We start from the raw sequence: 18,707 nt of genomic DNA on the forward strand, positions 1-18,707 counted from the left end.
GAAAAACTACCTTTTACATTTTAATTCCTTGTATAAATCAATCACTAATGATTTTCTGTATACAGGAAGTCATTTATTATTGCCCATCTATGGTAGTAGTAGTAGTAGTAGTGGCATGTGATGCAAGAAAGCAGGTGTATGAGCTTATGCAGCATCAGCCAAAAAAAAAAAAAAAAAAAAAAAACATACCATTCCCTCCAAATGCCTGTCCAGTTCCTCCTTAAATTTATTCAACCTATCAACTTTCACAACGACAGATGGAAGTTTGTTCCAGCAATTAACCACCCACTGGCTAAAAGCAAATTTCCACACATCTATTCTACATCTGTCTTTTCTTAATTTGAATTTATGCCCCCTTAGGTTCATAATCTCAACAAGTGGAAGGATCCCATCAGAATTCAGTGTGCTAAACCCATTCAAGGCCTTATACACCTCAATCACCAATCTTGTTGCCCTTCTCTGTACATGCTCAAGCAAATCGACATCCTTCATAAAATGAGGCCTCCAGACCTGCTTTGGCATCATTCATTGTCCCTCTGTACAGAGGGACAATCACCTCCTTTTCCCTGCTAGCAAAATTCCTATATATCATTGACAAAACCCCATGATCTGCCCTGGCAGCCTGTCTGCATTGCTCAGAAAACTTGATATCTGACTGCACAATTACTCCCAGGTCTTTTTCATTTTCTACCACCTTAAGTGTAGTACCACACAGTTGGTACTTTTCTCTCAGGTTATGTCTACCCATATGCAGTACTTTGCATTTGTCAAGGTTAAACTTCAGTTGCCACTTCTTAGCCCATCTGCCCAAATTATCTAGATCCTGTTGCAGTAGCACACTGCCATTAGTCATTAACAACCCTGCCAACCTTTATATGGCCGACCAGGCTATCTGGGTGGGTAGAGTGCCTGCCTAGCAACCCAAAGGTCGCGGGTTCGAATCCTGCCTCGGGCTTGGATCAAAGTACTGCAAAAACCTTGGGAGGTGCATTATGGCCACAGAAGTCAATGCACCAACAACTACCAAATAAAAAAAATAAAAAAAAACTTTGTATCATCTAAAAACTTTGACACTAAGCCTGACATACCTTCATCAATATCATTGATGAAGGTATGTCAGGTCAGAGGCATCATGGTACATTTTGGTGGTATTCCCGTGCAAATTACTCCACACATTCAACACTAAATACCTCCAAAGGGGTAATTGCTGAGTGGGATTTGATGAACGTCACAGAAGAAGAACTGGTCCAAGAGTTAAAAGAACAGTGAGTCACACAAGCTAAGCAGATTATGATCAGAAAAGATCGTCAGCTTGTGCCCATACAGAAAATCATCCTAACGTTTGGCACACCAAATTTACCATTTAATGTTAAAGCCGGCTATCTCAATTTCTGCATAAGATCTTGCATTCCTAATCCCATCAAGTGTTATAAGTGCCAAAAGTTTGGGCACTCTCAGACCACCTGTCAAGAGGATGCAGTGTGCCCAAGCTGTGGTTCAAAACCTCACACACAAACAGAATGTGCTGCTGAAACACTACATTGTCCGAACTGTCAAGGCCAACACCCCACTTATTCAAGGACCTGTGAACTATGGAAAACCGGGGAAAGGGTCCAAAAATACAAAGTAGAGCGGAAAGTGACTTACCAGGAGGCAAAGAAGCAAATTATGCTTACAACACCAAAAATACCTATGCAACAGACCCAAAGCAATTCCAGTCAGCAGCCACTCAAACTGACGTGTCAGCTTCCCCCAAACATGTCTATTGCAGATTGGGCCCGAGAAATACTCTCAACCTCACAGCAATCTACTAAGGAACAGCATGCAATAGATCGTGCCAACAACATACCAATTACAGTACTGCCAACTACATCACAGTCTTCCTTAGAAACCATAAAAACTAATATAGCAGTTCCAGTGCAGAAAACTCAGCCAAATTTAACAAATATCGATATAGATGAAAACATCAACCAGGATGAGCCAATCTTAGATCTGTATGCAGAAGACAACATGGACACTGGATGACCTATCTTCTCGAAAAAAGAAAGAATAAAATTGGAGAGACAGAAACAGGCTGGACCTAAAAGGCAGACTGAACCAAACCCAACTGCTAAAAACAAATAATGGATCACATCATACAGTGGAACTGTAGAGGCCTACGTAGCAACACTGATGATATCTCTGACCTAATCTGGTAAGCATATGTTTACAAGAAACTAACCTACCACCACAAGTAATTCCAAAAATTAAGAACTATACTATATATCAGCATAACAGAAATAACAATAACACTGTGTGTGGAGGCGCGGCCACTGTTGTACACTCAAAAATCCGTACTAAACATATTCCACTGCAGACCCCCTTAGAAGCAGTAGTGATGCATGTCTCCCTAGGAATCCTGTTAACAATAGTTTCAATCTACCTATCACCAAATAATTAACAACCCACAGACTCATGAATTTCATCTGTCCATTTCCATTGTTGTCTTCCAGGTTTTCTCTAGCTCCTCTTGGGGTACCATTCAGTTATTTTCTTAGTCCATCTGTCTAAAATGAAATGATCTAAAATGGTCTTGTCCTGCACAAGACCATTTTAGTTCTTTAGTTTTGATAAGAATGACCTTTACTTGAGTTTTCTACCTAATCCATGTGCCTAATCTTCTTATCTAACAATCTGATTCCCAATAGTTCTTTAGTTTTGATAAGAATGACCTTTACTTGAGTTTTATGCCTAATCAATGTATTTCTCTTCTTATCTAACAGTCTGATTCCCAATATAATTCATTCCCTTCTTCGCTGTATCGTTCTCAGCTTCTCTTCCATTCTTTTGATGGGTGTCCAAGTTTCACTTCCATAAGTCATGGTGAGGAGTATATATTAGTTAATTATTTTACATTTCAGACAAATTGGGATATTGCTCCTCAATATGTGACTATATTGAGGAGCAATTACTGCTCCTTCAATCATTATATCCCTTTCTGTGGCATACTTATTCATCATTACTTTTGTTTTAGTCATATTTATCTTTAGTCCAAAATTCTTACTAACTCTGCATAACTGATTAAGATTTTCCTCTAATTCTTTGGGATTGTGGCTTATGACCACAATGTCATCTGCAAATCGTAAATGGTTTAAGTACACTCCATTCACATTGACTCCTTTCTGCGACCAGTCTAATCTACTGAAAGCTTCCTCACGAGCAGCAGTAAACAACTTCGGAGATATTGTGGCTCTCCTTCTCAAACTCCTTTCCCAATTTTAAATTTGCTACTGTCTTTGTCTAGTCTAATAAAGGAGGTAGCGTTCTCATATATTTTCTTCAACATAATAGTATATGGGGTATCTATGCCTTGTCTTTCCAGTGAACAAAACATTGCCTTATGCTGTACGGAGTCAAATGCCAGACATAATGGTGTTTTATATTCATTTGCTTTCTCCATTAGCTGTGATATTACGTGAAGGTGATCCATAGTTGAGAATCCTGTCCTAAAGCCAGCTTGCACTTTCAGTTGATTCTCATCAAGTATTCTTTCTAATCTGTTTATAATGACCCTTGTGAACAACTTGTAGATGTGGAATAACAAGCTAATTGGTCTATAATTTCCAATTTCTGATTTATCTCCTTTCTTAGGCATCAAACCTTTTCTGATGCATTTTGTAAAGAGCTTGCCAGTCTTTGCATCATGTCTCTTCCTCCCAATTTTAAAAACTCTACAGTAACTTCATCTTCCCACAGGGCTTTCTGATTCTTCATTTTCTTCAACGCGTGTACTACCTCATCAAGAAGGATATCGGTTATGTCATATGTGTTTCTAATTTGCGATCCATCTTCCCCACTGCTGGCAACAGTAAATTTTGGAATTGGTGAAAGAAATGAAAGAGGTGAAAGACTTGTGGAATTTGCAGAATCGCAAGGATTGTCAGTAATGAACACTTTTTTTTCAAGAAAAGGGTGAACAGAAAGTGGACATGGAAGAGCCTAAATTGATTAACAACTAATGAAATCGACTTCATCCTCACTAACAGAAGATATATCGCGAATGATGTTACCGTCCTGAACAAGGTAAATGTCAGAAGTGATCAAAGAATGGCAAGATGCACACTTGATATAGATAAAAGAAAAAAAAAAAACTGACTTGAGTAAATAATACGAAGGTCTTAAGAAAATAGAAGAGAAAAAGCAGTATGTACTGGAATTTAAGAACAAGTTTGGAGCTACAGGATGCTCTAAAAAATCAACAAATGGGGCATCAGGTCCTGATGGGATTTATTACCTCATGTTGCAACACCTAGACAAAAAGGCATTAAATTCCCTATTGCTGTTTCTGAATCGGATCTTCTCCGAAAGCTACTATCCTCGCTCATGGTGTCATTCAACAGTGCTAACTTTTCCTAAATCTGAAAAAGATCAGACGAATGCATGCAACTATAGACCAACATCCCTTACCAGCTGCTTGGGCAAGACATTAGAAAAGATGATACACAATAGACTTGTATGGTACATAGAATCCCACTCAGTCATCAATTGTAATCAATATGGCTTCCACAAAAACCAATCCACATTAGACCTAATGGTGAAAGCTGAGTGTAACATACGAAATGCCTTTATCCGAAAAGAACATCTTGTCATGGTGTGCCTAGATATTGAAAAAGCATTTGACACTGCCTGGCACTATGCCATTCTACAAGACCTCTATGCCACAGGACTCAGAGGTCGACTCCCAAAGATCATAGAGAGTTACCTTAAAAATAGAACTTTTCAAGTGAGCTACCGTAATGCTCTTTCACAATGTTTTGTCCAAAGAGAAGGTGTACTACAGGGATCGGTACTCAGTGCTACACTCTTTGTTCTTAGGATAAACAATTTAGCACACATTTTGGGTAACGTAGACACATATCTTTATGCTTATGACCTTGCAATATCTTGCCATTCACAGAATATGCGTTCCATTGAATGACACTGAACTGCAACTTGCAATAAACAAAATAGTGTCATGGACTTCACATAATGGTTATCGTCTATCAGCAACCAAAACTACAGCCATTCACTTTTGTAAAAAAACGTCAGTTACATCCAGAACCGGAATTATCATTGGGAAAAAAACCGATACCAATCACTAGCAATATCCGATTCTTGGGCATGACATTTGACACCAAACTGACATTCCAGAAGCATATGCTACAAACACAAACTCTCTGCATGAAAAAGCTGAATATACTTAAAGTCATCTCATCCACGACATGGGGAGTTGATCGCTATACTCTGCTCCATCTATACCGAGCTTTAGTAAGATCTCGATTAGATTATGGTTCTCCAGTTTATGATTCCGCTCAAAAGACTCTGTTGGCATGTCTTAACACAATACAACATAGTGTGCCCAGGATTGCTCTTGGGGCACACAGGACTTTGCCAGTCCAAAAACTATATATAGAAGCTAATGAACCTCCACTCCACCTTCAGAGAAAAATGCTGCTCCTCAACTATGCAGTTAAAATAAATAGCTTTCCATCTCATCCTATCTGGTCACACCTCTATGATCCTCAATCGGTAAACCTTTTTAGAAATAAACCTCATGAAAACAAATCTACAGGAATCCGCCTACAAAAACTAATTAAGCAGTGGAATATGCATTTGACCAATTTTCATCAAGACAGAGAAACCGTGCAACCTCCGTGAACAAATCATGTGTTGATTACTTCCAACGTTGGGAGAAACAATCCCTGAACAATGAAACTTTTCAGAAATTACATGCAGCCCACTCTTTGGCAAATGCACAAACTCTGCAAATTTGTACTGACGGCTCCAGAAGTGACACAGCTGTGGTTCTACCAACATCAACAGTTTCTGTCTCGTTACCTCAGGAATGCAGTGTTGGACTGGAGAACTCTATGCCATTAAGATGGGTTTGACTTTGATTGCTAATAACTCCACTCTGAAGACTATAATCTATACAGACTCCTTGAGTGCAGTGACAGCCCTCCATGGCAATTCTAGCTCTCCACATCCATTGATAAATCAAATAATTCAACTATTGGATCTTCATAAAAAATAGGCAGAGTGTCACTTTTTGTTGGATCCCAGGGCACACTGGAATACCAGGAAATGAGCATGCAGATAAAGCAGCAAAAAATCCCACTGATAATGACAATATCCAGATTCCTTACTCAGACTATATATTAATCATACACCAAATATGCAATGAAAAATGGAGAGAGATTTGGCATAATCAGTTAAATAACAAGTTACGAAATATAAAACTGAATCTGCAGATATGGAAATCTAGTTTCAACTCAAACAGGTTGTTCTTGCCAGAGCACGTATTGGATATACCCACCTTACGCATCTCTGTTTATTGCAAGGAAATAACCCCCCCCCCCACTATGCTTGCATTGTGATTCACCACTAACTGTAAAACATATTCTTAGAGTGCGATCATTACAGTCTGCCAGATCTACATCGTTCCGATCCCTCCGTAACTTGAATGAGTCTCTTCAACTAAGACATATTATTGGAGACAACTCTAATTTATCTGAATTTTTTCACTTTCTGAAACAGATTAATATATATATGCTCTTATAAACTTGTTTTACTAATCTGTACAGTGTCTCTCTACAGGAATAGGTGCAATTTGGTCATAGTAGCCCTTGCACAAAAAAAAAACCAACAACAGACAACTGAATTCGCAACTGGATATCCAGTTTTTCTGTTGGAGATGGTAGGTGGCTAACTTCTTCCTAGTGCTAGTGTTCCCCAAGTTCTGTTGTTTCTCCCACTCTTTTCCTCTTGAATATTAATGACTTCCTTCTACTGACTGGAAATCTTACTTGTGGTGTTACCAGTGATAGCTGTTTACTCTGTACAAATCATAAATCCGTGCTACCAAAACCTCTCTCAGGCTTCTAGATTCCATTCAAAAGAGGGCAGTTAGGTTAATTAATGACTCATCTCTAACAGTCTCCCCACTCTCTGCCTCATAGACTCCCTGTTTCTGCCTCATGCCTTTTCTGTAGATTCTTCCACAGGCACTGTCCTTCTGAATTGGCTTCTTTAATTCCCGATCTCTTCCAAACCAGCCAGCATTCTTTTACTGTCCAACTTCAAACTCAGAGAATCAATTTTTCTTCTTCCTCATTTATTTCTTCAACTTGTATTTTCTGGAACAACCTCCCTTCATATGTATTTTCTGAAAATTACAATCTAAAGAGATTTAAATCAACATATCATGTCAACAAGAGTATCTTCTCAACCTTCAACCCATGCATGATACTAAGTACTATAGGTTCTAATAACTTTCATGCTTGAGGTTTTCAATGAAAAAATGGCAATTTCATTGAAGGATCTTGAAAACCCCAATTACTTTTTTTGAGTTGCGATTATTGGTTGCCTAAACAAATACTCATCTCATTTGCTCTATTTGCTTTATGATTCCAATTATATCATACAGTACTTGTGCTAAATCGGATCTTCTCCGATTTAGCACAAGTACTGTAAAGTCAGCTCTGATATTCTTTGTCAGAGACTTCCTAATTTGGAATCACCTCTAGCTTTCTAGATTAAAATCTCTCTGCTCCATTCTATTAAATTCATCTCTTGCTTATATTGTTCTCCCATCTCCTCTAATCGCTAGGAACACTTCAACTTTTTCTTTGAAACTAAATTTTCTCCACTCTAATTTTCCTAACAGTGAAGTAATTTTCCTTGGTGGTTTTAATGTTCAAAACTCCAGCTGGCTTCAGTTTTCTAGGCACATGGACCCATTTGGTCAAGATCCCAAGGCTTTTCCAATTACTAATGACATTACACAGCTAGTTTAACTACCAAACAGTCCTAACCATGTACCCTAGATCTTTTTCTCACTAAAAACCCTTCAAAGTACATGGTCAATGTTAGTGGTCATCTAGATAATTCATATCACAAATTAATGAAGTACCCTGGTCTCTTCTCCAATAGACCTCTATCTCAAGACCATTCTCAGTCATGTTCTTTGTCATTACAGGAATGCGAAAGGGGATGATCTGCATTATTTCTATTCTTCTTTTTGTTGGTTGGATTATTGTTTTAAATCTGATCCTAATGTTTGCTGCTCAAATTGTGTCAGTGAAATTATTCTTTAGGGATTAAAATCCTTTTTTCTACATTCCACCCTAAAATCTTGTGTCATATTTATTGGAAAACCTTGATTTTCCAATAAATGTGCTAAGACTCTTTGTGATAAGATTGTAGCATATTGCAACTGGTTTATATACAGACCTCCAGGTTCATTTTTCTGCTTACCTCAAAATCTTGGAACAATTGTGAAACAGTTATTAATTGGTCTCAATTTGTCAGCAAGGGGCAAACTTGCTGCTGCTTTTTTTTCTTTTCTTTTTTTTTTTTTTTGTTTTTTGAAAATCCCAAACATGAAAGATATTAAAACGTATAATACTGACTTGAATTTCTGTAGATTGTAATATTCAGGAAATAATGTGAAGGAAGGTTGTTCCAAAAAACAGAAGTTGAAGGAATAATGAGAAAGAAGAAGAAAAGTTGGTTCAGTGAGTTTGAAGTTGGACAATAAATGGATGCTGATGGTTTGGAAGGGGGGGAATACAGATGCCATTTCAGAAGATCGTGACCATTGAATGATCTGTAGAAAAGACATGCAGCAAGAACAAAATATGTTTGAAACATAGAGTGGAGATTTTGTAAGATCTTAATTAACCTGACTCTGCCCTCTTGATTGGAGAAGTGTGAGATAGGTTTTGGGGAGCACTACCTCAGAGGTGGAACAATATGTCATGGTAGATCATATGCAAGATAATTTAAATTTTTTATTTATTTCTTTATTTAATTTTAAGATTTAAAATTAATACTGGGAGCAAAAAAAATCTGTTTTTTTAATATGAAGAGGAAGCAATATTTGTAATGTGCTCATGCAGAGAGAGAGAGAAAGAGAAAGAATAATATCCGTAATGGAGATATGTGATTTTGTTTAGGGATCTGAGTGTCATTGATGATGAACATAGGATAAGTGTACTCTTTTTTTTGTAAGATATAAGATAGAACTGAGTTTTATAAGAATTGAAAATTAACTAATTTATCTTTAGAAGAAAAGTAAAGCCAAGAGTGAAAGAGAAAAACTCAGTTTTTTAGATGCAGAGGAAGCAATATTTGTGATGTGCTTATGTCAAGAGAGATTAAAAGTCAGAGTAATCTCTAATAGAGATATGTGATCTTGTCTAGAAATCAGATTGTCATTGAAGATAAACACAAGAGCAGAAGAATCTTTCAGGAAGAAATAAGACAGGACTGAGTTTTAGGACTAAAATCGATTAAGTTATCTTTGCCCCACTGGAGAATTACCTTGAGATCAACAATTTAAGAAATTGGTAATGGATATTCAAGAAGTTGAAGCTGTTCGAGTATACCAAGAGTTCTCAAAACTGGAGGGTGGAATGCAAAGTACTATCATCGGCAAAACTCTGAATAGAATTTCTGGTTATTGAAAGGTCATTAATATACGAAAGGAAAAAGAGTGGGAGAAAGAACTGAAGCTTGGAGAAAACGCTAGCATTAGTGGAGAATTTAGAAGCTGGATACCCAATTACAAAAAACAGTTGGCACTCAATGAGGTGGAAGCTTACTTAGACCTTTATGCCAAACACAATGAATAGCCTTCAAATTGTCAATAGCAACTGCTTCAGTTTCACTAAACTTTTCCACTGAATTTGTCCATAGATGAGTAACATAACCCAGTGTCTCACCAGTGGATCAACAATGATGGAATCTATACTGGAAGATTTCTAGGCAGTTTAAGAGTTGGCAGTTAATGGATTTCTTCATTACTTTAGAAATCACATGTAAGTGCACCGGGACAATAACTGAATATGAGGGATTTGTTACACTTTTTAGGAACTGGCTGGATATGAGCAAATTTCTAACCAGAAGGGAAAACACTTGCAGAATAAGAAAGTGAGAGGAGAAAAAAAAAAAAAAAAAAAGCAATATAGAACAGGTGTAAGCTCAAGAGCTTACACAGATCTTACACCTGTTTCTTAGCCTAAAGATGGATCAAAATCCTTCTCACATCATTTTTACAGAAAATCACAGGAGGCATGGAATGAAGTGTACTATAAATGGTGGGAGGTGGTTTACCAAGATCATCAATAAAAGAGCTGGAAGAAAAATAGGATGCTAGCAGGTCAGCTTTATCTTTGGTTGAAGTAGCAATAGTGCCACCTGGTTTTGAAAGATGTGGGAATACAGATGGGCAAAAGTTGCAGCCAATAGCTTTGGGAGGAGACCAGGATACTCGACTACCATTTGGACAAGAAGCAAGTTTTGTACTCTTAGCCTGTTCAAAATCTACTCTGGACAGATCAATAACTGCATTACAGTTGTTAATGTAAGCAGAAAGCGAACTTGGATATAGTTGAGATTGGAGATGACCATGTATAGTACATCTGTGAGAAATGAATGAAGATGTTTTTGGAAGGTTTATATATTTTCATTTCTTTCTTTCAAGTTCATTCTTCTTTCATAATGCATTCAGTAGATAAAAGTGGAGGGGAAGTATCATATTGTATGAATTAAAGTTTTGGATCTGGCGTACAGACCAAGGCTATTCTCATTTCCTTAACATAACATGGCTTTGACAATGCCCCTGCATACATACTACTTGGACTCCCTCCAGTCACTAGTTGACAGAGTAGAAGCAGTGTTGATACGTGATAGCAAGATTGAATCTTGACATGATGCCCATCATAACATCAAAAGATATCACTCATTCTATATGATGGAGGAGATGAGGTTGCCAGAGCTTTTCTCTAGAAACTAAACATTGGTTTCACCACTTCAAGCCTCCCAAAAAGCAAAGTAACGATATTGCATCAAATGATGAGGTGAATATCACCTGATATTACCTGTGACACTGAGAGGTGGCATTCCTCTACATGAGGTGGACACCACACAGTCGACTCCCTTCTTATGTTGGTTCTCCACTGGGTTGTTCACCTCTTGTATACTAGATGCAATATTTCGTACCTTACACATCTGCAAAGAGTTACTAACAGTCCCACCAGAGTGAAGGTGCAAGCACAGGATTTGGTTGTTGCAGAATAACCAAACCAGTAAAATTTGGTCCACTTGACTTGCCAGATCTGAATATCAGTTTGACTAGTGTTTTTAGACTCCCAGATAGCAGTCCCTAGCATGTGATACTTTGAAGAATGTCTGTAACATCCCCTGGGACCAAACAGCATCTTAGTGATGATGCTGTTTTGCACTTGTTTGCATCTGAATTTACTGCTTGTTAAAATGATGCCCATACAATACACATTAGTAAATTATAAATTCTCATAGTCTCAACGGCCTTCGAAATTACAAGGCTAGGCAACTTATGAAGGATTTCACAATATGAGAAGTTATAGTAATGATGTTTACTTCTTTTTTTGTTTATTGCAAGCTAAAATTACGCCTTAGTACACTACTAAGTATGCATTCACGACTTCTAACTTGATTATATCTCTAATGTTTATTTGTCCTTAATGTTCTCGAAACTAGCATTATATCAAGCAAGAAAATTGTGGTGTGGGATTTGTGGTGGGGTGGGTGCAAAATTTAAAGTTATACTTTGTTTCTGATAGTCTAATGCAAATAGATGTATAGTATTTAAATTGGCAAAATTGCAGATAACTTTGACTTTTTTAGAGGTGGGGTAAATTATCAACTGATAAGTCCCAGATGCTACTTCTTTTTTTTGTAACTGTCTTTGGTGGTAATAGAAAATTTTTCATATTATTAGTTTCAAAATATGCAATTTTATGATTAAAATTAACATCCACCTTCTCATTTTAGGCCTTCAGTTGGTGATATAGTTGCTGCATACTCCCCAGAACTGAACTCTTGGTATAGGAGCTGTGTTTTACGTGTTAACAAATATTGTGATGTTCGCTATATTGATTATGGAAACGAAGAAAAAGTGCAAAAATTACTTCCTCTCAGTGGCATTCACAAGTTCCCTCAGTCTCCTGCACTTTTCTGCAAATGGAAAAGATGCCCAGAAGATTGTAAGAACAGATTGTTTGTCCCAGATGATAAACTTAAGGTCACTGTAATATCAATGACATGTGACAAGATTTCATTACAAGTTTCAGATCCTGATGGCTATGCCACATCACAATTAGAGGCTTTTCCTTGGTACTACAACATACCTATTTTCACTGCATCGAGATGTGTGAGTACATGAAAGTCAGCTATCAGTTTGATTAATTCACAGGTAAATATAAATTGCAACTGTATATTATATCAAGTTTTTGTTGTCATGATTTAAATTTTATCTGTTATACTGATACAGGGAGTTTCCAGGTTTGGGAACTCCCTGTATGCAGGGAGTTCGGGGGGGGGGGGGGGGTTACAATAACTGTTAAATATCAAAGTGATTTAAAAATACTCCTACCCTCCAGTCGTGTTGGCCATTGTAATGCACTGTCCTTCAAAGGAATATACAGGGAGTTCCCAGGTTTACGAATTCTTTATTTTAAGTATCAACAAAATTTTAAATAGAAACGTTAATTTCAGTACTTTTTGCACAATGTTTCCTCGTTTCCCTGACAAAAGAGCAATGGAGAATAACTCCTGTGGGACCAGCACATTTTGCTTTGAAGATTGCTGCAGTGTTGCCTGATGCACTGAATTGGGCAGCTGGGAGCTTTATGGGTCTCATTTTAATTCCATCAAGGACATCAACCCTGTTCTTCAAGCTCAGAATGCCTATTAGAACAGTTTGCACCTAATTTATTCATACTTTTTTGCTCCGAACACACACACACACACCCCTCTTGACTTTATCTGTCCCATTCCATATTGGACTGCAAACATTGCACATTTTGCAAGTCTGCAATTTGTCAGAGAAACTCCTTTTCGGTTCAACAAGCCATGACACTTCCGCTGATTAGAGCCTTTTGTTTTGCTGCTCTAGTGTGAGGCATGATTTTCATTTAGAATGATAATATTACACTAAACTGATAGATACCTAATGCAGTAATACATATTATGCTATGAAGTTTGTTATACTCGTAGAGTTTTAAATTAGTTACAGTGTAACTATAAATAACATTTCTTGGCTAAGACAAAAAAAAATATACTAACCTACCAACCATTCTTTATTAGAGTACAGCAAAATTGAAGAAGAAACCAAAGCTCACTAGATCACTCTTGCTGACATTTTATATATGCCATGTAAGCAGAGTGGGGTAACAAAAAAAAAAAAAAAAAAATTGTGTGTGTGTGTGTGTGTGCACACGTATATATATTGCTGCCATTGTGATGCAAGGAAAGCAAGATTACAAAGCATCACATCACCTGCTCGTCCCCTTGAATAATCTATGTAGCTCTTACCTAAGTTAATTCAAACTATCCACCTCCACAACAACAGATAGAAGCAAATTCCAACAATCAACCACAAACTCCATACATGTTCTCTTCCAATTAAGTGACGGCAGGAGAGAAGGAGAAGAAATATTAAGATTAGTGGCAGCGAATGTACCAGTAAGTATTTGGAAGGTGTTCATTTCCACATTTAGAAAGGAGAGGTTGTTATTATGACCTCTTCCTTTTTTATGCATATTTGCTATGACACATTGCCTTCCATTAATATCAAAACTGTTCCACAGGGCGTTGTGTTCATTGGAAGGTAGCTATGTAATGAGATCATCAAGGTCTGTTTGGGGGATGTTGGTGGCAAATAGATGGGAGTAGACTGTTAATAAAAGCCCCACTATAGCATGAATTTCTATTGTCTCTTATCTGGCTGTAAGCAATAAAGGCAGAAGTGGGATTTGGTTGCATGTTCAGGAGGATAGCAATTCCTCTATGAACAGGTTCATCCTCCCCTTTATCCTTGCAAGTGATAGCAAGATTATGCCTAGAAGGGTCACAATTTCCTTCAAATACATCTCCTGTAAGCAAAAGACCTTGTTGTCAATATTTTTCCAGAATCGATAACAATTCCACTATAGACATTGAGCCATTATGTTGACTTCAGAAGTGCTTGATGGATTATTTTTCTCAGCCTTGGATTTCTCTTTTTTGGGGAAAGATCAAAACTGTCCTGTGTCAATTTTGCCCTCTACAAAGTGTTCCAGGACTGATTTCTCTGATACCTCCTTGGCATTTACTTCCATTTTTTTCCTTGGTTTCAGAAGTGGTGGTGCACCAGTAGGTAGTGATTTTGGAGTGGCAACTTACTGAGTTTTTTGTGTGGGTTTTTAAGAACAATGAAAATATTGGCCAATGGAACACTTCTTTTCAACCTTTTCAGCTTAAGTTGGCTTGCTGCTATTTACTGGTTTCACTGCTTTTCTCACTTCATGGTGTGATACACTCAGCTCTGCCTTAAGTTTCTGTATTTCTTTTTCTTCTTTCACCTCTGGTATGCAGGATGTATTCCTTGGAAGTTAATGCACATTTGTTTTGGAGCTGAATTTAATTTTGTGGTCCTTTGCACCAAACTGAGATAAATCAGTTGTGAGTCTCTGACCCCCCCCCCCATCACTTAAAGGATTTGGTGCATTGAGTGTACTGGGCAGTGCAAGTACCCAACCATAATAGAATTAGATGTTGGTGTAGTAAGGATGAAGTTTCTAATGGGAACTAGTTTCCCATCCCCATGTATAAATATTCTTTTGGCAGCTGTCACTCTGCTGCATTTTTAGCTCAGTACAGATCTCTTGTTCAGCCACTTGTGAAGTGGCTGAACAAGAGATCCCATTCTCATATGATGTAGGATGAGAGTTGAATGTCCTGTGAGATGTTACTATGATTGATATTCTTCCAATGGATGTGTCCAGAACAAAGTTATTTTGCTGATTTTGGGGTACCTGCCACCTTTCCAAGCCCTTTTGTATGAAGAATGGGGACATTTTTCCTAGGGGCTTTTCTCCAGTTAAATGCAATATTGGAGTAATGCAGATCTAAACATATAATGTTATATGTTTAGATTTGTTTGCCAAGTTGATATAATCTGCATCGCTCATATAATTTTCTATGTGAACCTTGTTGGGATTCCAAAAGAAGAATTTAATTTACATGATTAGGGTTCAGTGCCTGTGCTCCTTGCCTACCAGAGAGCCCAAATGGGACACCTGAATCCTGTCCCTCACACGATAAAGGTAGGTAGGGAGGGTTGCCTTCAGCACAATTGGTCCTGAGAAAGCCATCCAAGGGCAGGAATAAAAACTTGTGTTGAAGCTGGCCCCTCAGCCAACAGTATCACCCCTTTCCAAGTTTCCATTGGTCACAGTGCAAACGTGCCAAATTCCACTGGTGTTAGCCTGGATTCTAGGCTGTCGGCAGTGGTTCTAATCTCGAGGACAAGCAGCAAAACTGGGAGGTTCCATCACCATGTGCAGATGCTTAAATTGAAGGGGATTAACTAGTAGTAAGAATGGTTACTAGTTATACACAACTCCAAAACCTTTGTAATAATTTTTTTTTCTAAAAAACATCCTTGTGTATTCATATACAGCAATACCCTGCATGGCACTGATAATTGGTACCAAAACTGTTCTGTGTTATTTGAAACTGTGCTGATCGAGGTATAATTATAATGGGTTTTAATCAGTGGCGGCTTGTGACTCTGATATACGGGGGTACTGCTTCCTAAAGTTACATTAAACTGCCTTGGTTATAAGACATGTAGACATAGATGGTAATAATAATAAGCAAGTTAAAAATACTACAAAACATTAACTGGACACTTACCATTAATAGACTTGAGTAATCTCGAAATTTTATTTAAAAATAAAATGTATTCTTCTGTTTTTATTTGTTGAAAATAGATTTAACTTTGGTTTACTGTTCAAATCAGCACTGCTCGCTCTGCAGTTCTTTTACCTCTGAAAAATGTGTATTTGCAACCTGTCAACTAGATGTTGACTCAACCACAAGGGCCAAAATGTGCAACCATGTAGGGCACAGTCCACCTACTACGGTTAAACCTCAAAGTTGGAAAATTTGATGTTTTTATTTATTGAAATGATTATTGGAAATAGAGGATGAGTATTCTATATGCAGGACCTGTTAATAAAAATGTTCATTGTGTTGCATTTTTTTTCACAAAATTTCATATAACTCTGCTGATGCATATTAAGATTTAAAAGCTGGGGGTGCTGCAGTTCCTCGGTGCCTATCAACGAGCCACCATTGGTTTTAATTGAATGCATACCAGAGAAACAGTCTATAAACAAATTATAATAAATCTATAAATAATTTGTACTTGATAGCCAATTAAAAGGATTTGAAATAAAAAAATATTGCAAAAATTTTATTAATGAAAAGGTAACTTCATGAGAGATGAGAAAAAAGCTTTGTTTATTTAGGTATTTCAATAATAAAGTCTGGCAAAGTTGTCTCTTCTTTTTCTCGGAGTACAAGTCGTTGTAGCATCAAATCCTATCTTGTAAAATTGCCGTATCTTGATGCTATGTTCAACATCGGATCTCCATTCATAATCGCCTCGCAGGCCATTTCAACCCCCCCCCCTGAAAAACTTTCTCCAATTCTTCTGTTAAATTCTTTGGTGCCACATTAGGATTAGCCACTTCACATTTGTTTTCCTCTTCTTCATATGTGGTTTGCTTGTCAATGCAGTCACATACATTGGCAGTTTTCAAAGTTTCGAATCCCAAGTCTTTCTCGATCTTCACAATATCTTCAGTAATTGTCTGAATTTGCAATTCAAAACCAGTGAAATCATTTGCCAAATGGGGGAAAACATGCTGCCCAACAGAATGCATGTTTTTAGCAGCATGTTTTTTCTAGCCAAGATGCAAATATATTTTAAATCATATTTAAAGGAGTAAAAAAATAAATTGTGAAATGAAAAGCTATCACATCGTCTCGCCAGGATTGAATTAAGAATATTGAACACAGTTCAGTATTCTTAATACTGAGCATATACGTACACAGGCTACGACAACACAGCATATATGTAGAGTATGTATCAAGGCTATTGAATGAGTTTTAATAAGTTGGCTTGCTGCTATTTACTGGTTTCACTGAATGTATCACATCTCATGGTGTGATACACTCAGCTCTGCAGGGTGTTTTCCTTGGAAGTTAACGCACATTTGTTTTGGATCTGAGTTTAATTTTGTGGTCCTTTACAAAAACTGAGATAAAAATGTACAGTAAATTTTCAACTTAAGCTTATTTGAAAACTGTGTTATAGTGAAACTCATGCTGTTGAAGCCATGCTAAGTGAGGTATTGCTGTACTTCATTAACTCATAAGTATGGCTCCTAAAAGTCAACACATCTCTATTACTGATTATTGCAAATAAAGGACATACATCTTAGGGTTATGCTGGTTGGAATGTGTTGATTAATTCAGTTTGCAGTAACCTCTTGATCTATAAATTCATTCATAGATCAAGTGGTTACTGCATACTGAATTAATTTATATATATTTGGTAGAATAATTACATGAAACAATTATTTAAATTTCATTTTATTCCATTTAGGAGGAGTCTTAATATAACAAGTGAAAGCTACAGGGAAGAAGATGCATTTATCCCCATAACTAATGTTAAGAAATATTTTCAAATGAAGATAGTAACAGTACTGAACAACGAAACAAATAAGTTTTACAGTCCTTATCTAATTTACATTTTTCATAAAATTAATTTAATGTTCAGCTTATATTAAAAATAACTGAACTTGTAATCAGAATTAAATCTCTTTTCAATAATTTGAAAACAAAGTGGACATTAAATTTTTACTAATAATTTCTTCATTATTAGGAGGAACATTTATTTGTTTGAAAGCTATGTATTTACTTTTGTCAATTTTTATAGATGAGTATAGACAATAAAAATATCTACAACTATAAATATTTCTTATCCTTAAAAACAGACTTAAAAGTTTGTTTTAACTGCCCATCTGGTTGCTGTAATGTTAGAAAACAAGTTATATTTCAAGAGATTAAAATTGTATAATTGATCTTTGCATGAAAATCTGAGTGTTTCTCTCTCTCTCTCTCTGATATCTTTTCTGTAATGATTTTGCTCCTAAACAAAAGGAGGAAACCTCAATAATTAAAGGCCTTTTATGTTGAATTCATTTCCTTTGATTTCTTTAAAACTCAATTAAAGTTAGCTTTACAGAAATATGAACTTGGTTGGAAGAAGCCAATCTGCAGCTTTCTTTTTGGTTATAAAATTGTTCAATTTCAAGAAAACAAAAAAAAAACTGAAATAGCTATTCATGTTTCATGGAAAAAACATCTCAAAACTGAAATTTACATACCAATCACACTGGGCAACATGTAAAACATTACAAAAATTAAAATCCCAATCATGACAAATTTTATGCTGCTGAACAAGAAAATCACATTAAAATTTGTTGATTGGGTCTTGACATGGTGAAATAGTGTTTTTGTCTTGCGGCACAGGGGGTCTCTGCATTTTTCGTTTGTGTAGAATACAATACTCTGCATAAGGCCAGGGTGTGGGTTGTGTTGTGTTGTTGCTCTGGCCACTTAGCCTGGGGGCCTGTGGAGAGCTACTAACACCCCCAGTTTCGGTCACCACTCTGGGGAGGTATGCCAGGACACATTAGGAGATAAGAGGGTGGGATAAAAGGGTTAGAGAACAGAGGGGAGACAGTAGTTGAGTTACCCACCTGATTTAAAAGGGACCCCTGGTGCAGGATGCCCATCCTGGTCCAGAG

The 18,707-nt window shown here is 37.0% G+C and overlaps 1 protein-coding gene across 1 annotated transcript in view; it reads left to right on the forward strand.

The window, feature by feature from the left end:
* LOC150083237 (tudor domain-containing protein 1-like) overlaps nucleotides 1–17,606 on the forward strand; it is a 657,806-nt gene extending 640,200 nt beyond the window's left edge. Inside the window, exons 26-27 of the mRNA XM_090378447.1 lie at nucleotides 11,836–12,256; nucleotides 17,501–17,606. Coding sequence (XP_090234573.1) covers nucleotides 11,836–12,226 — 391 coding nt within the window. The 3' untranslated portion in view covers nucleotides 12,227–12,256; nucleotides 17,501–17,606. The remainder of the gene's footprint in view (nucleotides 1–11,835; nucleotides 12,257–17,500) is intronic.
* The last annotated feature ends 1,101 nt before the right edge of the window (nucleotides 17,607–18,707 follow it).

This window comes from Mastigoproctus giganteus, chromosome 7 (assembly GCF_048544385.1).
Source record: "Mastigoproctus giganteus isolate SK-2022 chromosome 7, ASM4854438v1, whole genome shotgun sequence".
Classification (NCBI taxonomy): domain Eukaryota; kingdom Metazoa; phylum Arthropoda; class Arachnida; order Uropygi; family Thelyphonidae; genus Mastigoproctus; species Mastigoproctus giganteus.